We start from the raw sequence: 18,380 nt of genomic DNA on the forward strand, positions 1-18,380 counted from the left end.
GATCCTGTGTTGGTAATGTCTGGTGTGTGCTTCAAGGGTTGCTCTCTTTCATTGGAATTGGCCCAGTCTCACTTTTTTGGTAAGTATTTTTGTATGGAGTGTATTAGTTCTTTTTTTTTTTTTTTTTAAACAATATTCATTTTTTCTTTGATTAAAAAAAAGTGTCCCTTGAAAATTTTTTCTTGTATAAAACAGTGGTAGTATTTTTTCAAAGTGGTGTTTTTAGGATATCCATAACTGACACCTTATTTCTAACCTAAAACACCATTTTTGTGGTTGCACAAGAAGATTGCACAAATTTCTTGTTAACTGTATTAACTTGAACCCTGGTACGGTATGTGGTCTGCCTGTGTATTTCACTTTAGTAAGATGTCCTTGTCTCTTTCTAACTTGCATGGGTATAATACTGTATTCAGCTGTCAGTGTCTTCTTTGTGTGATGTGTTGTGTGTCTTAACATTTTCAGAGCATGCCTTCAACTCAGGTACATAACGCTGGCTGTGTTGTGCCCTCAGGAAGTAATGCCAGCAGCATGCCAGTAGAAAACAATAGCATACATGAAGAGAAGATTGTAAGTTTGTATCTGTTTCTGTCATAATGCCTGGTGGTGGGTTTAAGGTCCTTTCACGGGCGATTATGCTACAGCTGCAGTGTGGGGAAGGTGTTGTGCATTTGGTGTTTTTAATTTTTAAACTGGCTATTATAATGTACTGTTGCTTTCTTGTGAATATAATCTATAATTTGCAATAATTCAATTGATTCTTTGATCACTCATGTATAACCTATCGGGGGGGAAAATCCGTTTTAAGGGTTGCAGTGTGCAAATGGTGAAATAGATGAAAGGTACTTTTAGCAAACCATATTGAAATCTTTCTAATGTACTCTGATTTTGTGACTTGTACATCAAAGTAAATGGAATGTGATCCCATTTGGTGTAAGTTATCTTGCATTTAGTGGTGGGTCCATTTTGAAAGCTTCAAGTTGCCTGATGTTGAAGTGCTGTGACTAAAATAAGATTGCAGCTCTTAATTAACAGACAACCCTGTCTTCGCCATTTTTAGATTGTGGAAATTGTTTATTTTACAGTAGCCTGGTTAAATTTTTAAATGCTACCCCCGCTAGCGCAGCTTCTATGAAAGGTGTTTCAGCATTTTTCTTGTATGGTAGATAGGGCTGTAGGACTTGGCTGTTAGCATATGCTTCAGTCTGAAAGTTGGTATGCAAATTCAAAATTTGAAAACTATTGGGAGGCGGAGGTTTAACAGTCCTGTAGACCTCAGAGCATGTGCTGCCAAAAATTCCTCCTGTTCTGTAGATTCTTGCTTTCCTACTGTATAACTCTAGTATGGCTTGTCTTGGATGGGTTTTTTAATGAAAATTTATAGGCCCTTAGCCTCAAGTAGACTTGGCCTTTTGGTGTTTACATTTGAAAAATGGCTGCTGTTCATGGGAGTAGCTGATTTTTTTAAATTCTACATCATGTTACAGTTCCATAGCATAGTGTGTGTCAGCAATCAGCACTTGTGAACTGTGGGTCATTGACTTGAATACCATGAAGGGAAGAGAGGCAGGTTAAAACTCAAGGAGTCATTAGAAAAATGTATAATTTAAGGTCCGATAGGGACTGAAATAACTTAATTTGCACAAATTTCCTAACAACTTCTTAACAATATAGCTTCCCAGAGCTAAAATAAAACTCCCAGTGCTACAGGAGGTCTGTGCTGAGGGTGGGCTCCCAGGCTAGGCTAAATCTTTCAAAGCTAAAATAGAGCTGTGCCTGAACCTGGCTGGAGTGGATGTTACAAGCTAGAGCAAACCTTTGGCTAAGCTGGGCTCCCAGGATGATTTCAGTGTTTGAGTTATGGCAGGCTTCATAGCTCGTTAACCCACTCTACTAAACTTCAGCCAATCTGATCCCCTCCACCTGACTCACAATGTAGATTCCCAGCTAACAACAAACACACTGATTCCTCCATCACACATAGACTGATGTAATTAACATGGCCAGGTCCTCAGCTGGTGTACCTATTGGGTTCTGGGAAGCGGGCGGGTGAAAGCCCACCCACTGCTGAAGGACCCGCCCCCCCAGCCTAAGGGGAGGATCTACATGACCTGGAAACCAACTGATTTCGGGGGACAACTAATGAAATAACAGGGACAGGAGTGCAAAGGGTCAAAAGAAGGGAGCCTGACGGGGACACTGAGCAGAGAACCCCAGACAGCGCCCACTGCTCCTCAAAGGCGTCAAGGGAGCCAGTGGACGCCGCCCAGAGGAACTCTGCCCAGATACGTGAACGGACAGAGGATCGGAAACAGTCCCCACAGTCACAGGAGTCTCCAGCGGCCAACCTCCTCTCCCGGGTTTTGTAAATAGGCAGGTTTACAGTTCTAAAAGAAGCTGCCAATAGCACTGTAGGCCTGGATCTGTGAATAGTTGAGTGCCACATCAGATATGACACCTCAGCAACATCTTGCAGGATTAGACTGCATATAAATAACAAGAATTCTAAATGAAGACTGAATATGTATTTTATAAAATGGACAGCTGATTTTTTTTTTTTTTTTAAACTAGGGTAAAATGTTACACATTTTTAAACCTGTTTACGTGACATTTGATTGCCCTGGCTCAGAAATTCTCACATTCTGTGGGGGGTATAGTTTTGATTTTTGTCTTTTTAAGCTCCTTTCATAACATTGAAAAATAGATAGACCTTGAACCACAAACGACAATATTAACATTAAGGATTTGGCCTAAACCTTCAAAAAGCAAGGCAATATGGCATTAAACCTAAAACATAAGATAACTGGCATATATTGTATGTATGTGCTGCAATATATGTGTGTAGTGGCATGAAATAAGGTTAGATTAAATGTTTGAATATTGTGTGGGCATTTCAAAGCTGTTTGCAATTAACATTTCTAATCTTGTTCCAGCAGATTTCATACCCGTAGTGGGCAATAAACTTGGTGCTGTGAAAATTAAATGTAAAACACCTGCGGCATAACCACTAAATAATGTGTGCCTTGTTTGAAATTAGTAACACAATAGCTGGGAGTCTAAGGGCTACTTGTGACCCCTAAATTAAGAATTTTAGCACTTTCAGATACTTGGATTTATCTCTGCTAAATTCAGAGTATTCACATCAGCAAGGCCTTGGCTACACTTACCAGCTAGTTCGACGGCTGGAAATCGAAGTTCTGGGTTCGACTTATCGCGTCTAGTCTGGACGCGATAAGTCGAACCCGGAAGTGCTTGCCGTCGACTGCGGTACTCCAGCTCGGCGAGAGGAGTACCGCGGAGTCGACGGGGGAGCCTGCCTGCCGCGTGTGGACCAAGGTAAGTTCGAACTAAGGTACTTCGACTTCAGCTACGTTATTCACGTAGCTGAAGTTGCGTACCTTAGTTCGAATTAGGGGGGTAGTGTAGACCAAGCCCAAGATATCACAGTTTTACTGTGCTGTCACTTCTCATTCTCTGAATCCCTGTGCTATTGCTGCTCCCCTATTAACTACTTGCAGTTCTTTCTTCTTAATTTCTGCTGCCACATACTTCTTACCATTTCTCTTGAGTCTGTTTTCGGTGCTGCTGGCTTCTTTTGCTTTTTCTTGACACCTGGCTGATGCTCCTTTCCAAGCATGTTTTTCAGGGATTCCCTTTTTGGTTCTTATTTTGTTGATGACATAGGCTAGTTTCTAATTCAGATTTTCTATAGAAAATTATGCAGTAGCTCATATTAAATGAGATATGTTATCAGCAAACATATAATATTTGCTAGGAAAATAGTGTTTTCCTTTAATGTTTTGAAAATTAACCCTAACTCTGTCCCTTCGGGTTGTATGCGTTATTTGGAGGGTCTTTTACTGTATAATCACACAATTGTAGACAGTGTGATGTGCTATTCAGCTGTTATAAACTGTTTTCTTCTTTGAATGTTTGTTCATGTGCATTTCACAGTAGGTGTGTGTGCTCGCCACGTGCACCGGTGCTGGAAGTCTTTCCCCTAGCAGTACCCGTAGGGGAGCGATCCCTGGAGTGGCGCCTCTATGGCACGGTATAAGGGGTGCTGTGCGTTCCCCCCACCCTCAGTTCCTTCTTGCTGCCAGTGAAGGTACATTGGAACTGCTCTGCTCCAGCTTGACTGCAGCTTTTCTCTTGAACTCTTTTGTTCATTCATAGTTAGTAGATTAGTGTTAGTTTAGTTTAGTGCACCCAGGTCGGGGCGTGCCCCCTGCCCCGGGCTTTAAGTCGTGCGACACTTGCAGGCGGCCAATGTCGATGCATGCGGACTGTTTACACTGTTTGGGGGAAACCCATCTCAGCGATCGCTGCAAGATTTGCAGATCTTTCAAGCCTCGGACCAAGAAGGAAAGGGACATTTGGTTCCAAGCCATTCTGATAGAGTCGGAGTTGAACCCAACTCCGGTGCGCCGCTCCGAGTCGGCACCGGGTACCGCGGTGTCACTGCGCGGCGACCCTTCGGTGCCTTCCACCAGTTGGCACTGCTCCCTGGCCGTGGGATATGCCAAGAAGGCTAAGAAGAAGTCTTCTCCACCAAGACACTGGAGCAAGACCGGGGGAGAGACTAGACCCACGTTGGGCAGTTCTTGATCCCTGTTAGCCTCCAGGCCTCCGACTCAGGTTGTAGTAGCCCGGCTCACTCGGCGCAGGCCTCCCTGGATGTCCGGGTGTCCTCCACGTCAGAGGACCGACAAGTGGCCCGGGACGTTATGTCTCTGCCAGTACCAGGGCCACCACCACCATTGGCTCTCTGGTCCAGAGGCAAGCCACCGCTTGGATCTCCACAGTCGCCGCCTGGTCGGTACTGTTCGCAGTCGAGGGAATGTTCCCGATGCTGTTCGCCACTCAGCGACTGCTCCATGCGCAGTCCGCACCAGTCCCCATCACCCGCACCAGGTTGTTCTGACTGACAGGGGTTCCAGCCACCGCCCTGCCTCAAGGGACCGTAGACCTCGCGAGGGGAGCGGGCCCCATCGAGACTGGGACAGACGGCATCGGAGGTCCTCATCTCCGAGAGGCTACCATAGCCCGTCGCAATACGGGCATCAACGCCATTCCCGTTCTTCATCTCACTCCAGGACCCTGCCACGGCACCGCTCCCACAGTCCCAGGCGTCGATCGCCGGCGTGGATCCGCCCGCCGGAACAGATCGCAGAGCAGCTGCTACTGGTGGTACCGCTCCTCCATGTTGGGATCAAGGTCTCATGGTCTGCACTGTTCCCGATGCCACCGCTCCTCCCAGTCCAGGGACAGCGGCAGGTTGTACACCACCCCGGCCCTCCCTTCGTAGTTGTCAGTCGATGGGACAGGCTAGTCAATCTGAACAGCCTGCTCCGCTGGTGCCACAGCAGTGGCACTGGTCTCTTTGGCCAGCACCGTGGTACCAATGGGCCCCGTGGCCCCCGATGCAGCCCCTGGTGGGAGCTTGTTCGATGGCTGGAGCCTCGGAGAGACAGTCGGCCTCCCTTTCCCAGCCTCTCAGAAAGGAGTAAATGGGGCGTACATCTTCGGATTCGTGCCCGGAAGGCGACCAAGTGGTGGGACCTCTGGTACTGGTCAGAGTACCGCACCTGCATCCTCATCCTCCCCTGATGAGGCGATTACGGTCCCTCCTTCCCCTGTTCTGCAGGAGGACTCTAAGGCTCACCAGCAACTATTGAAAAGGGTGGCATCGAGCCTCAACCTTCAGGCCGAGGAGGTGGAGGAACCCTCGGACTCCCTCTTCAGCGTCCTCTCGGCACCGGGCAGAGTGGCCCTCCCAGTCCATGAAGGGGTGGCAAAGATTTCAAATGCCTTGTGGCAAACCCCGGCTTCCTTGCCCCCCATCTCTAAGAGAGCGGAACGGAAGTACTTTGTGCCCACCAAGGGGCATGAATACCTGTACACCCACCCTGCCCCCAACTCCATGGTGGTCAAGTCGGTCAACCACAGGGGGAGGCAGGGCCAACCAGTCCCTACTCCAAAAAATAGACTCAAGGAGGCTGGACTTATTTGGGGGAGAGGTTTATTTATCTTCAGGTTTTCAGTTACAGGTGGCGAACCATCAGGCCCACCTGGGTCGGTATGAATTCAATTTGTGAGGCTCTCTGCCCAAATTCAAGGACTCCCTCCAGGAGCGTGACAAGGAGTTCAAAGCTCTGATGGAGGAGGATACAGCGGATGCCAGGGCAACCCTGCAGGCAGCATCTGATCTGCAGATACAGCTGCAAGGTCTATGACCTCCACTGTGTCCATGAGGAGGGTGTTGTGGCTCCTGCTGCCTGGGCTGTCCAGTGAGGCGGAGAACTCCTTGCAGGACCTTCCGTTCAGTGGCAAGGCCCTGTTTGCGAAACAGACGGATGTGAAATTGCACGGCCTGAAGGATTCCCGCACAACGCTTAAGACACTTGGCCTCTACATTCTGGCTCTGGCCAGGGTCAAGTTTAAGCCTCAGCAGGCTCCCATCCAGGCCACTCACTCTAAATACGAGCCCCCTTATAAAAAGTCACGGGACTATAAGAAACGCCCGCAGAGGCAGCCTCGGTCTGCCCCCCAGCTTGGGTTCTCCAAGGGCAAACAGGCAGGGAAATGTCAGTTTTGACGGGATGCCCGGGGGCGACTTACCAGTTCATACCAGGGATCCACCCGCAATAAAATTTCCCTTCTCCAACCAGTTTTGTGCTTTTATCCTGGAGTAGTCGCGTCTGACTTTGGACTGTTGAGTCCTCAACACTGTCTCCGAGGGCTACACCATCCAGTTTACTTCTACCCCGCCCAACCACTCTCCGTCTCCATCCCTGGCGGACCCCTCTTAAAGGCTCTGCTCGAGCAGGAGGTGGGGCGGCTCCTTGGCTTAGGAGCGGTGGAAGTGGTGCCAGCGGAGTTTAAACGCAAAGGGTACTACTCCCACTATTTCCTTATCCCAAAGGCCAAAGGGGGGGGCTCAGGCCCATCCTGGACCTGCAAGGCCTGAACCAGTACATGGTAAAGCTCAAGTTCCACATGGTCTCTCTGGCCTCCATCATCCCCTCGAGGACCCGGGGACTGGTACACCACCCTCGATCTGCAGGACACGTACTTCCACATTCATATATTCGAGGGACACAGGCGCTTCTTCCATTTCATGGTGGAGTAGGAGCACTACCAATTTTTGGTCCTCCCGTTTGGCCTGTCCACTGCTCCCAGGGTATTCACAAAGTGCATGTCTGTGGTGGCGGCCTACTTCAAACATCATGGGGTTCAGATCTGCCCCTGTCTGGACGACTGGCTGGTCAAGGGCAGCTCCCGGTCACAGCAGCGGAATCACATGGCGCTCCTCCTGTCCACGTGCGCCACTCTGGGCCTGTTGGTAAGTGACACCAAGTCCACGTTAGTCCCGGTGCAGCACATAGAGTTTATTGGGGCAGTTCTGGATGTGACATCAGCCAGGGCCTCCCTCCCACCATACAGATTCAAGACCCTGAAAGGGCTCATCGACAGTCACAAGGTTCCCCATGACCACAACCAGAGCGTGCCTCCAGCTCCTGGGTCACATGTCGGCATGCACATATGTGGTTCCCCACACCAGACTCAGGATGTGGCCCCTCCAGCTCTGGCTGGCCTCAGTGTTCTCCCAGTCCAGAGACAGGATGGACAAAGTCTTCACTGTGCCCGAGCCGGTGATCGCCTCCCTACAATGGTAGTCCTCCCCAGGGAACATGCTCCATGGGGTCCCGTTCAGAGGCAAGCCCCCATCGGTGGAGCTGGTGACTGACACATTGGACCTGGGGCAGGAAGCTCATGTGGGGAATGTTCAGACCAAAGATCTGTGGTCTGCACAGGACCTTGCCCTATATATAAATGTCAAGGAACTCAGGGCGGTCCAGCTGGCATGTGTGGCCTTCCGCTTGCACCTGGAGGGCAGACTGGGCAGGATTCTCACAGACAACACGGCCTCTATGTTTTACATCAACAGGCAAGGCAGGGCCCGCTCCTCTGCCCTCTGCCAGGAAGCCCTCGGGCTGTGGGACTTCTGTATAGCCCACGACATTTGCCTACAGGCCCACCACTTACTGGGTGCCCAGAACTCACGGGCAGATCGCCTGAGCCGAGACTTCTCTTCTCGGCATGAGTAGTCCCTACACCCAGAGGTGGTGCACAGGATTTTCCAAAAGTGGGGAATTCCCCCAGAGGACCTGTTCGCAACTCAGCAGAACCACCGGTGTCCCCGTTTCTGCTCCAGGGAGATGGGGATTGGGAGTAGGTGCCATCTCCAGTGCCTTCCTCCTATCCTGGTCAGGCCAGCTTCTCTATGCCTTTCACCTGATCCCACTGATTGGCAAGGTCTTGGAGAAGATAAAAATGGACAGGGCCTGGGTCCTCCTGATTGCCCTGGTGTGGCCCAGGCAACAATGGTTAGGCCGGGAGGAAAGGACTTACTCAGCAGAGGTTCAGTGCGTCCTCTTGGAAAGCAGGCAACCCTCCACGCGCCAAGCCTACTTGGCGAAGTGGTCTCGATTTTCCCAGTGGGCAGCTGAGCGGGCCGTTTTGCCCGTGGCTGCTCCGATCCAACTCATTTTAGACTACCTTCTTCACCTTAGGGCCCAGGGCCCAGCGCCCTTGTCCGTCAAGATGCACTTGGCAGCCATCTCGGCCTTCCACCCGCCAGTGCAGGGGCACATGGTATTCTCCCATGCCATGACTGGCCGATTCCTTAAGGGATTGGATCATCTCTTCCCGTATGTTAGGCCCCCAGTCCCGCAGTAGGACCTAAACTTGGTGCTGGCCCAGTTGACAGTTCCCCCTTTTGAGCCGCTAGCTACATGCTCCTGATTGCACCTCTCGTGGAAGGTAGCCTTCCTGGTGGCAGTCACGTCAGCTAGGCGGGTCTCAGAACTCAGGGCCCTGACCTCCGAGCCTGGTGTTCCATAAGGATAAGGTCCAGCTCCGCCCACACCCTTCATTCCTCCCTAAAGTGGTCTCCGCCTACCAAATGGGTCAGGACATCTTCCTGCTGGTCCTCTGCCCCAAGCCCAATACGTCCAGTGAGGAGCGCCGCCTCCACATGCTGGATGTGAGACGGGCTCTGGCCTTTTACCTGGAGCGGACTAAGGCATTCAGGAAGTCTTCGCAGCTGTTCATTGCCTCAGCTGAATGCATGAGGGGTCGGCCGATCTCCACTCAGCAGTTCTCCAAGTGGATCACCTCGTGTATCCGTACCTGTTATGATCTGGCGGGAATCTCCCCACCATCAATTGTGAGGGCACACTCGACTAGGATGCAAGCCTCATCAGCTGCCTTTTTAGCCCATGTCCCCATTCAGGACATTTGCAGGGCTACCACATGGTCTTCTGTTCACATGTTCACCTCGCATTATGCGAGCATCTCCCGAAACAGGGAAGACGCCAAGTGCGGCAGGGTACGGCTCCGTCCCGAGAGTCTGTGAACTCCTACCCATCTCCAACAGATATAGCTTGGAATCACCTATTGTGGAATGCACATGAGCAGTCACTCGAAGAAGAAAAGATAGTTATCTTTTCCGTAACTGGTGTTCTTTGAGATGTGTTGCTCATGTCCATTCCACATCCCGTCTTCCTTCCCCTCTGTCGGAGTTGTCTGGCAAGAAGAAACTGAGGGTGGGGGGAGTGTGCAGCAGCACCCCTTATACCACGCCATAGAGGCACCACTCCAGGGATCATTAGGGGCGCTCCCCCACGGGTGCTGCTAGGGGAAAAACTTCTGGCACCAGTGCACGTGGCGAACATGCACACCTATTGTGCAATGAAAATGAGTAACACATCTCAAAGAATACCAGTTATGGAAAAGGTAACTGTCTTTTCTATAACCATAGATGCTCATAAAGTATGAAGGAGAAATATTTTATGCTCTTAAAGTACTTCTCTAATAAGACTAAAAATAAATTGAACTGTATATAATGATTTGTAATATCTGCACTTTCTTCCACTCTTAAATGTACACATGTAACATTTTTCAATACTGTCTATACAGCATAATGTGTGACCATGTAAGGAAAGAACATTACACATAAGTGTAAGGAAGCTGAGTAAAAGATCCTGTTAGAATTTTAGTTCTGAAGTTCCTAATAAATTTCTTCTAAAGGAAAGAACATTAACAGGAAAATATATTAAATAAAAAGTGTAGCGGGGGAATGTAAGCAGAGCTACTGAAAAAAGTTTCATAGGAGATAAAATATCAGATAATCTGTGATGCACAAAACAGACATGTTTTACACACTATGCATGTTCATGGGAGGGGTATTATCCAATTGTGGCCAGGCCTAATTTTGCTTAGATTATAAGAGATGACAACTTCTCAACCCATGGAAGTAGAGTGGCTTTTTGTAGTTTTGTCTATTTAAGGCATGGAGTGAAATCCTGGTCTCATTGAAGTCAATAAGGATTTTGCTATTGACTTTGGTAGGGTCAGGATTTCACCCCGAAGAACAAGATTATAGGAGCAGAAATCAGTCCCACATCTCTCACGTGACACTGTGTAACACTGCCACCAGCCGCCAGACCAAACATCAATAAGTAAAATATTTAAAATAAAATCCTCATTGAAATGTATACATATGAAATCATTAAGAGTAGCTAATGCTATTACAAAGAAACAACAAATAATCACCTGACCAAATACTAACAGAGCTGAAATCTGCTTAGCTTTTATACTCAGCGCAGGCATACCCAAACCAGTAGGACCACCTGCCTTAAAGCATTCAAACATTTTTCCCCATTAGTGAAAGTTTAGTATGACTTGCAGAATTTATTCAACCCGGGATCCAGTTCTCCATTAGTAATAACATTTATTTGAATTATTCATACAGTTGGTTTTCTATATTTGTTGAGCACTACACAGGTGACAGGCTAAAATGTTAAGGAGAGTCGAGCTACAAAAAAGGATCATGGTGAATAATGTTCATCATTATTAAGGATCAAACTATGTAGGAAGTTTCTAAAAACTCGCTATGCAAACTCTCTTGTGGTTGAGAGAGACCACTTAATCAAATATACACAAGTGTGGCCTTCTAAATAGGTGCCTTAGAGGACATTTTAGAGAATTGCTTCTTTCTGAAATTAACAAAATGAACAAACTGGTTGCTCTGTATGCTTTTTCTAAAGTTTCATAGCTTTATTTAAAAATTTATTTCAAACAGGCTATAAGTGGCATCAGTACTAGTACAACTTGTACTACATTTAGTGCTTAGATACTACAGTGATGGGCACAGTATAAATACTTAAAATAAATCGTGTTTTAAAAAAATTTTCTGAGCTCTCAGAGAGCCGAATTTAAAAAAAAAACATTAAACACTCAAGTGAAAACTGAAGGAAAGGTCGGATGGTCTATTTTGGTCAAGGCATCTGAGTGGGACTAGGAAGACCTGGGTTATCTTCCTAGCTCTACCACAGGCATCTTATATTACCTGGGGCAAATTGCTCTAGTCTACTGCCTCATTTTCCCTATTTTTAAAATGGGTTTTATAATACATCCCTGCCTCACACCGGCATTGAGGATGAAGTCATTAATGTTTCAGACATTCAGATGCTATGGTGATAACTATAGTGAAAAAATCCAATCGATAAACATAAAATAATTAAAAAAGCAAACATTTTGGCCCAGATTCTCTCCTGTATTGAATCTGATTGAGGCAAGGGATGGGAAATCAGGGAGCCAGTCACAGGTCACTCTTGTAGCCCTGCCATAAATTAGAACATCTTAGGAGCATGTGCTTAAGTGTTTGGCTGGATCAGAGAATCATTTCAGGCCTCTTTTTGTATACCTTAACTATGTTATAATTGAGGAAGTCAGTTGTGTAAGGATGACAAATTATGTGGGTAGAGGGTGCCATTTTAAAATATTTAAATATTTTAAAATGGACCTAGTGTAGTAGAAGTAGTACTGTAGGAACATTGTTAGATATCTTTGCATAATGAGCACTCTTGTATTTTACAATATGGCTCTTTAAAATGTCAGTATTCTAGTTAGAGAAATGAATGCTATACACCGTGAGGGGTGTTGCTTATGTTCTGCAGTGCTAGACCATGACTATTACAGTAGATAAGTTAGTGTTACATGCTGAAACAAATGTGTTATTTTTTTAAAACTGTATTTCTAAAATTTAAACTGAAGTCCTGTGTTTCTTGGTAACCGACCCAGGCTTTTCTCTATCAAATACCACTTGCACAAAACGTATGCATTGGCACTTAAGAAAAATATAGTACAACAACTAAAATAGTGAAAAAATGTATGTTGATTTGCCTTTTTTCTTTGTGTGATGAAGATTTATGACTGAGTTTAAAAGAATTTCAAAAGCAGAAATAGTAAAATATTTAAGATATTTCCATAATTCCAAAACCAAAGTACTTTGAGATTTTCTGAATTTTCTCCCGTCTAAGAGTTTACTTTTATATTTTGAGCATGTAAGCATTTTTATATGGTGAGAGGTGCAGGAAAGGGGGTTCTAAAAGAGTCTGAGAAAGCAAATTAAGCTGCACTATAGGACTCATACTGTGTTCATGTAGCAACTTAGTACAAGACAAGCTGGTGTACTTTGCGTTCATGTCCTGGGTTGCTGCGCACTAACTCGCCATGTAGAAAAGTCTTATAAAAACTTTAAAAATATATCTTATGTGATGAAGTTACCATAAAAAGATTACTCTCTAAAAGGAATGCATTCATAATTGGTCTATGTCATGAAAAGAACTGCAACATATTATATGGTTTCCAGGAATGGGATTTGACAAAAACCTATTTTGTACTCAGTAAGTGACTCAGAACACGACTCATTAAGTGACACTTGTTTGGTCTATTTACATATAAATTCAGAGGTAAAAATATTTTGGACACTTTATGAATTTCATTCAAATGAGCAGCTTAGGAAATATTGATAGGGCAGCACTTTCAGTGGCTTCTTTTTCTCTTTTAGTTACTCAGGCATTAATTGCTGTTCAGAGGTGACTCAGTCTTTGTTTAAAGGATATAAAATTATTTCTCTTCACTCTTTTTTGATATTTAGGAGACAAATTAATTTGGAATATCGCACAATATAAGTTGTGGGATAGTACTTAAATTAACTAAGAGAATTTTTTTGAAACTTTAATCTAGAAAATGTTTCATAAAGAGCTAACCCCCTATGTAACTATGTCTAATTTTTGCAGGACTCTGATGAAGAGGACAGTGAGTTGGAGGCCATTAATAAGAAACTGATAAGCTCACAGGGTTTTCATAATTTTCGGCCTTATATACCTGAGGAGTTTGCTGACTTCAGTGTTTACAATGCTAGTCTGGAGAACAGAGAATGGTTTTCCACTAAAACAGACTTCATGAATTCTCGTGTCCTTGAGAAAGAGGTATCTCGCAGCCCCACCACTAGCAGTATTACTAGTGGCTACTTTTCGCACAGTGCCTCTAATGCTACACTGTCTGACATGCTTGTTCCCTGTAGTGATAGCACAGACCAGCTAGCCAATCAGATGAAGGATTTGGACTCCAGTGATCATTCAGGACCATGTCTTGCATATGATTTGAGATCTTTGAACAAGGAATTTCCAGAAAGGGGCTTAGCTAAAGATAAGATACACGTACCACCACTCAAAGAAAACAGTGCCTTAGCAAAAGAGATTCCACCATCCCTAAATACCACTGACAAAAACTCTGAGATGTTACATAGAGCTGGCTCTTGTTCAGGTTTAGATTCCTCAACTAGCAAAAACATGCGAGACAAAATTGAGTTTTCATCCCGGGAAGCAACAATTGAGCACACTTCAGATGTTCTCGAAGATCATTCATTTACAGAGTTCATGGGTGTTGAAGATGGAAAGGACTTTGACCAGTCAGTAGATCCAAAGTTATGTTCCACTGGTTCCTCTAATGGAAGGAAAGAAATACCAACTGCTGGGGTGGACAGTGCCTCAGATTTATCACAAAACACTTACAAAGAGGGCATTCGCTTAGGCCAGCTGGAATCTGTGGCTGTGGGTTACCAGCTGTCAAATGCCATTGAAAACCCTCTGTTTTCTGTATTAGTAAAAGAGACTTCATACTGTCAGACATATCCTGATTCTTCCCTCAATGATTTTATTACAAAGAACCATTTAGATGTTTCTGACTCTGAAGATGGTGCTTCTGCAGACCAAGCCCACACGTTGCCTAGCTGGGTGACAGTGGGAGAACAAGTATGTGTAGGAAGTAATAAGACAGGCACAGTGAGATATATTGGACCAGTGGATTTTTCAGCTGGAATCTGGGTTGGAGTTGAACTAAGTGTTCAGTTGGGTAAGTAACCACAAATAAGGTACTGTGGGTTATAAATACAATCCTGTGACATAATGTAAGGTTACAGTGTTCTGGTGCCACAGCAGCCTCTGTTGGGCAAAAGGTATAGTTGCAGTGCCTCTCTGGCAGAATGTATTTTCTGGGTGGGGACATGAATTCTGAAGTGGTGCAGAATTACCCCAGGAGTAACTATATGTTGGGAAATACCAAACCAGTCAGGAAGCGGGGCTATTTTATATACTTACCTTTCTTAGTGTAGTATATTACTGTTTAAGTTTACAGGTTTTTTTTTTGAAGCACTAATTTTTAAATGTTTTTGTTTTCACGGTTGTTTTAAACAAAGAACTATGTTCTACTTGCTTTATGCAAAGTATTTTCATACTTCAGGTCATACAAGCTGCCATTGGTTCCCCTTTGTTCCCATGTTTTTGTAGTTGGGTGAAGTTAAGATAACTTAAACCTTTTAAAACTGTCAGCATTTGAAACAACCTTGTGTTGCCAAGTGACTATAGGAACCAGCAGCTGAAGAGTTCAAATGTTTGTTTCTGCTGCTGTCTGTTATCTTTGCCAGAGATCACTTTTCATGAGAAAAATCGTAAAGAGAAGTGTTTAAAGTACTATTTTAAAACTCTTCTTTACCTTGATTTTATCAGTACAACTTTCATTTTGATGAGAACATTGGAGCAGAAAGGGAACCAATGCTATTTGAGTGCAAAAGCTTTTTATAGAAATCACGTACAGACTTTTGAAGTTAGTGGGTTTTTAGAAAAATTAAAAAGCCAGGTTTTGGACTGGTGTTGGAACCTTTTTGAACAACAAACTGAATTTTGATTTTTTAAATATTCAAGTCTGATGTTAAAATGATATTTGTTTTTGTAAAGGGAATAAATGGTACATAAGAGTTAGTGTGGGGAGTTGTCATTGCTCAGAATGCTTCACCATTCATGTGTTGCATACTTTTGCTCTCACCACTAAGAGCTTTAAGCTTGAGTACGCAGAGTATTTTCAGGATAATCACCACATATACATACTGTAACTGCACATGATGGCTAAGTATTGAAAATTAATGCCATATATTTATTTTCATTTAAGGGAAACATGATGGAACGGTAAAAGGTAGAGAGTACTTCCACTGCAAGCCACGACATGGTTTGTTTGTTCGTCCCGGGCGCCTCAGTAAAGCACCAGCTTCAACAAAGAGATGCAGTAGCACTTCACAATCTCAGGCATCCTCAAGTTTAGAGAAGCGAAAAAGTTCTGTACTTCAGGGGTCATCATCCTCTTCTAAAGCAGGAGAAGCACCCCTCTGTCAATCAGGAGATGCAGCGGCTTCTGCTTTTTCTAGGAAACAAGAGAACAGGAAGTCTTGGATTAAATAAGCCGTAGTATTTTTGCACTTGCTACACACATCAAAGTGTAGAAAACTTTATGGATTTTAAAAGTCGTTGTACAGTTCATCTGTCCATACTGAATGTGCATTCTGTAGAGTCATGGACTTAATTCTCTAATTTTTTATAAATATATATATATATTATATATATATTAATGTGTATCTATAGTTAGTCTGCCAATAGGCAGATATGGCTGCACACTAAAACACAGTTAAAGCTGTTTTGTAGATACTTATGAGGTACTGGACTATTTGTTATACAGCAACTTGGGAGATGTATTTTAAACAAAAAAAAAGAAAATATTTTATTTTGGGGAGAAAGGATGTAAAACCATATTTGAAAAAGCTACACTATGCTGTTCTTAATTACCAAAGAACTTGTATTAGACTGACACATTTGCTGTTTATATCTTGTTTTTATTGTAAACGTTTGTTTTAACTATTAGCTTGGTGCCATGTTTCTTTTAATCACTGGGCACCATGCTGCCTTATGTCCTGTAAGTACACTGAAATATCTGACTGCTTCATATATATATTTTTTTGTCTTCCTAGAGGCCTGCCACTGTGGTGATTTGGCATTGTATTGAAAATACTATCAATGCCGAGCCTGTATGTTTGGAATTTCATATGCTAACCCAAGCCAGGCAGTTTGATTGCAGAAACAGTATTACTGCAAGGAAGTGAGGACAACATTTCCTTTAAAAATGGCTTTTAGGCAAATGGGGAAACAAAGCAGCAGTAATGGATCACGACTGCAAACCTTGCACTGTTGTTTGCTGGTTATGATCAAGCTAAAATGGAACATTCTAAAATAATTGTAATCTTTAAAGTCTATTTTAATAATTGATTTATCTACAGTGCTTGTGAGTTCTTGAGAAAGCTGTTCCACATGTAGATATTGTAGATGCCTGTACAATGTCCTGGATATTTGTAAAGTAACAAGTGGTAAAAATGAGTGAAATGAATGGCCTGCTGTACCTGTTTTTCTTTATTTCTTAGCCAAGTGAATGAGTGAGATACCTGGGACCTTACTGAAAAGCTGCTGTTATTTCTTTGATTTTGTGTATATTAAGCTGACTCTAGTGTTTTACTATTTACTGTAAAGAACTGTAATTTATATTCTATTTCTGCCATACTGTATTTAATTGGTACAGATATTTTGTGTTCTAGAATACAGACTGTTTATTTCAGATTTTAAAAAAGATTGTTTTGCTTGTATTTGACTTCAATACTGTATTTGAGGATTCATTATCAAAAATTAGGTTTAACGAGTTTGCTAGTTCATACTTTGGTGCTCCAGTGGGATATACTGTATGCATCTCTTGATAGATATACATGCTAAAAAGAGACTATACCTTTTAGGAGTGGAAGAGTGGACAGTATTAATCACTGATACCATTGACTGGCTCATGTAATATAGGGTTCAGTGATGACAGAATACAATGAATTTGACTGTGCCCAAATGTATGATTTGCTTTTTGGAAAAGAACATTCATAGAGCAACAGTTCACAGTATCGCTGTTCACCCAGAACTGATCAAGCTGTAACAGTGGAAGAAATTATCATGAGGATTGTAACTGAAGAATTCCTTTGTGGAAAAGTATTTTATCAAGGATAATAAGTGATCTTAGAACATATCCAATTGTTTATATCAAAACAATGTTTTAAATCTAAATTAAGAATATAAGTTAACAAAACTTTTTTTTTTTTTTATTCTAAAAAGCTACCGTATTTGCCCCAAACAAATATTTGGGATCATTCGAAGACTAACATGGACATTATCTTATGGTAAAAATACAATGTTATTTTGGTTTACGATGGTGTTTAAACACGCACTCTTGTATTTATTCTAGGCCTTCATGAATACAAAATGTGCATTTACTTCAGATATTTTGGGGATAGGTTTGCTTGTGTTAATATGCAGCCTGTAAAGATATTGCACAAAAATAACAAACCAGTCAACCCTATCTGAATGCTATACATCCATTCAAGAACTATTTATACCATCGTGGTCTCTGTACTGACTAAAACTCCTGTGCTTCTGCTAAGTCTGTATGTTTCATAGACCCCAAGGCCAGAAGGGACTGTTCTCATAATCTAGTCTGACCCCCTGTATAACACAGGCCCCAGAACATGCCAAAATTAATTTTGAACAAGAGCATTTTTTTTTTAAATTCCAATCTTGATTTAAAAATTGGTAGTGATGGAGAATCTACCACGAAATGTGGAGATTGTTCCAGTGGTTAACTATCCTCACTGTTAATTTTTTTTTATGCCTTATTTCCAGTTTGAATTGTCTAGCTTCAACTTATAGCCCTTGGATCTTGTTACACCTCACATTAATATGTCCTTCACCAAAATAGGTTAAGTGGAGAGAAGTGTTATCCAGTGGTCAGATCAGGGAAGTAAAAGTCGGGCCTCATATTTTATTCCTAAATATTGCTTATGCATGTCTGTAGACAAATCACTGAACCTTTCCATGCCTCATTTTCCCCATCTGTAAAGTTAGAATGATATCTAAACACTCAGATGCTTTGAGGCTTAATATCTAGCTGATGAACACCAGAGATTTCAGAAGAAACTTTTTATCCAACTACAAACTCTTAACACTAACTACCTATGCTCTTTTATTCAGATCCTGTAACAGAACTCTAAATATGTTTCCTAACCATTAAGAGTTCTTCCTTAAAAGTTTTGTATAGTACCACCATCTTCTGCAGCA

At 43.5% G+C, this 18,380-nt stretch overlaps 1 protein-coding gene across 6 annotated transcripts in view; it reads left to right on the forward strand.

Annotated features, from left to right (window-relative positions):
- The window catches only part of KIF13A (kinesin family member 13A), a 199,329-nt gene extending 181,856 nt beyond the window's left edge, over positions 1-17,473 (forward strand). For 4 of the 6 annotated variants that reach the window (XM_054017820.1, XM_054017823.1, XM_054017821.1 and 1 more), the window contains 3 exons: positions 466-570; positions 13,152-14,268; positions 15,361-17,473. In XM_054017820.1, coding sequence (XP_053873795.1) covers positions 466-570; positions 13,152-14,268; positions 15,361-15,647 — 1,509 coding nt within the window. In that variant the 3' untranslated portion in view covers positions 15,648-17,473. The remainder of the gene's footprint in view (positions 1-465; positions 571-13,151; positions 14,269-15,360) is intronic. The other 2 variants (XM_054017824.1, XM_054017825.1) reach the window with 1 other exon arrangement.
- The last annotated feature ends 907 nt before the right edge of the window (positions 17,474-18,380 follow it).

The sequence above is a fragment of the Malaclemys terrapin genome, chromosome 2 (genome assembly GCF_027887155.1).
Source record: "Malaclemys terrapin pileata isolate rMalTer1 chromosome 2, rMalTer1.hap1, whole genome shotgun sequence".
Classification (NCBI taxonomy): Eukaryota; Metazoa; Chordata; order Testudines; family Emydidae; genus Malaclemys; species Malaclemys terrapin.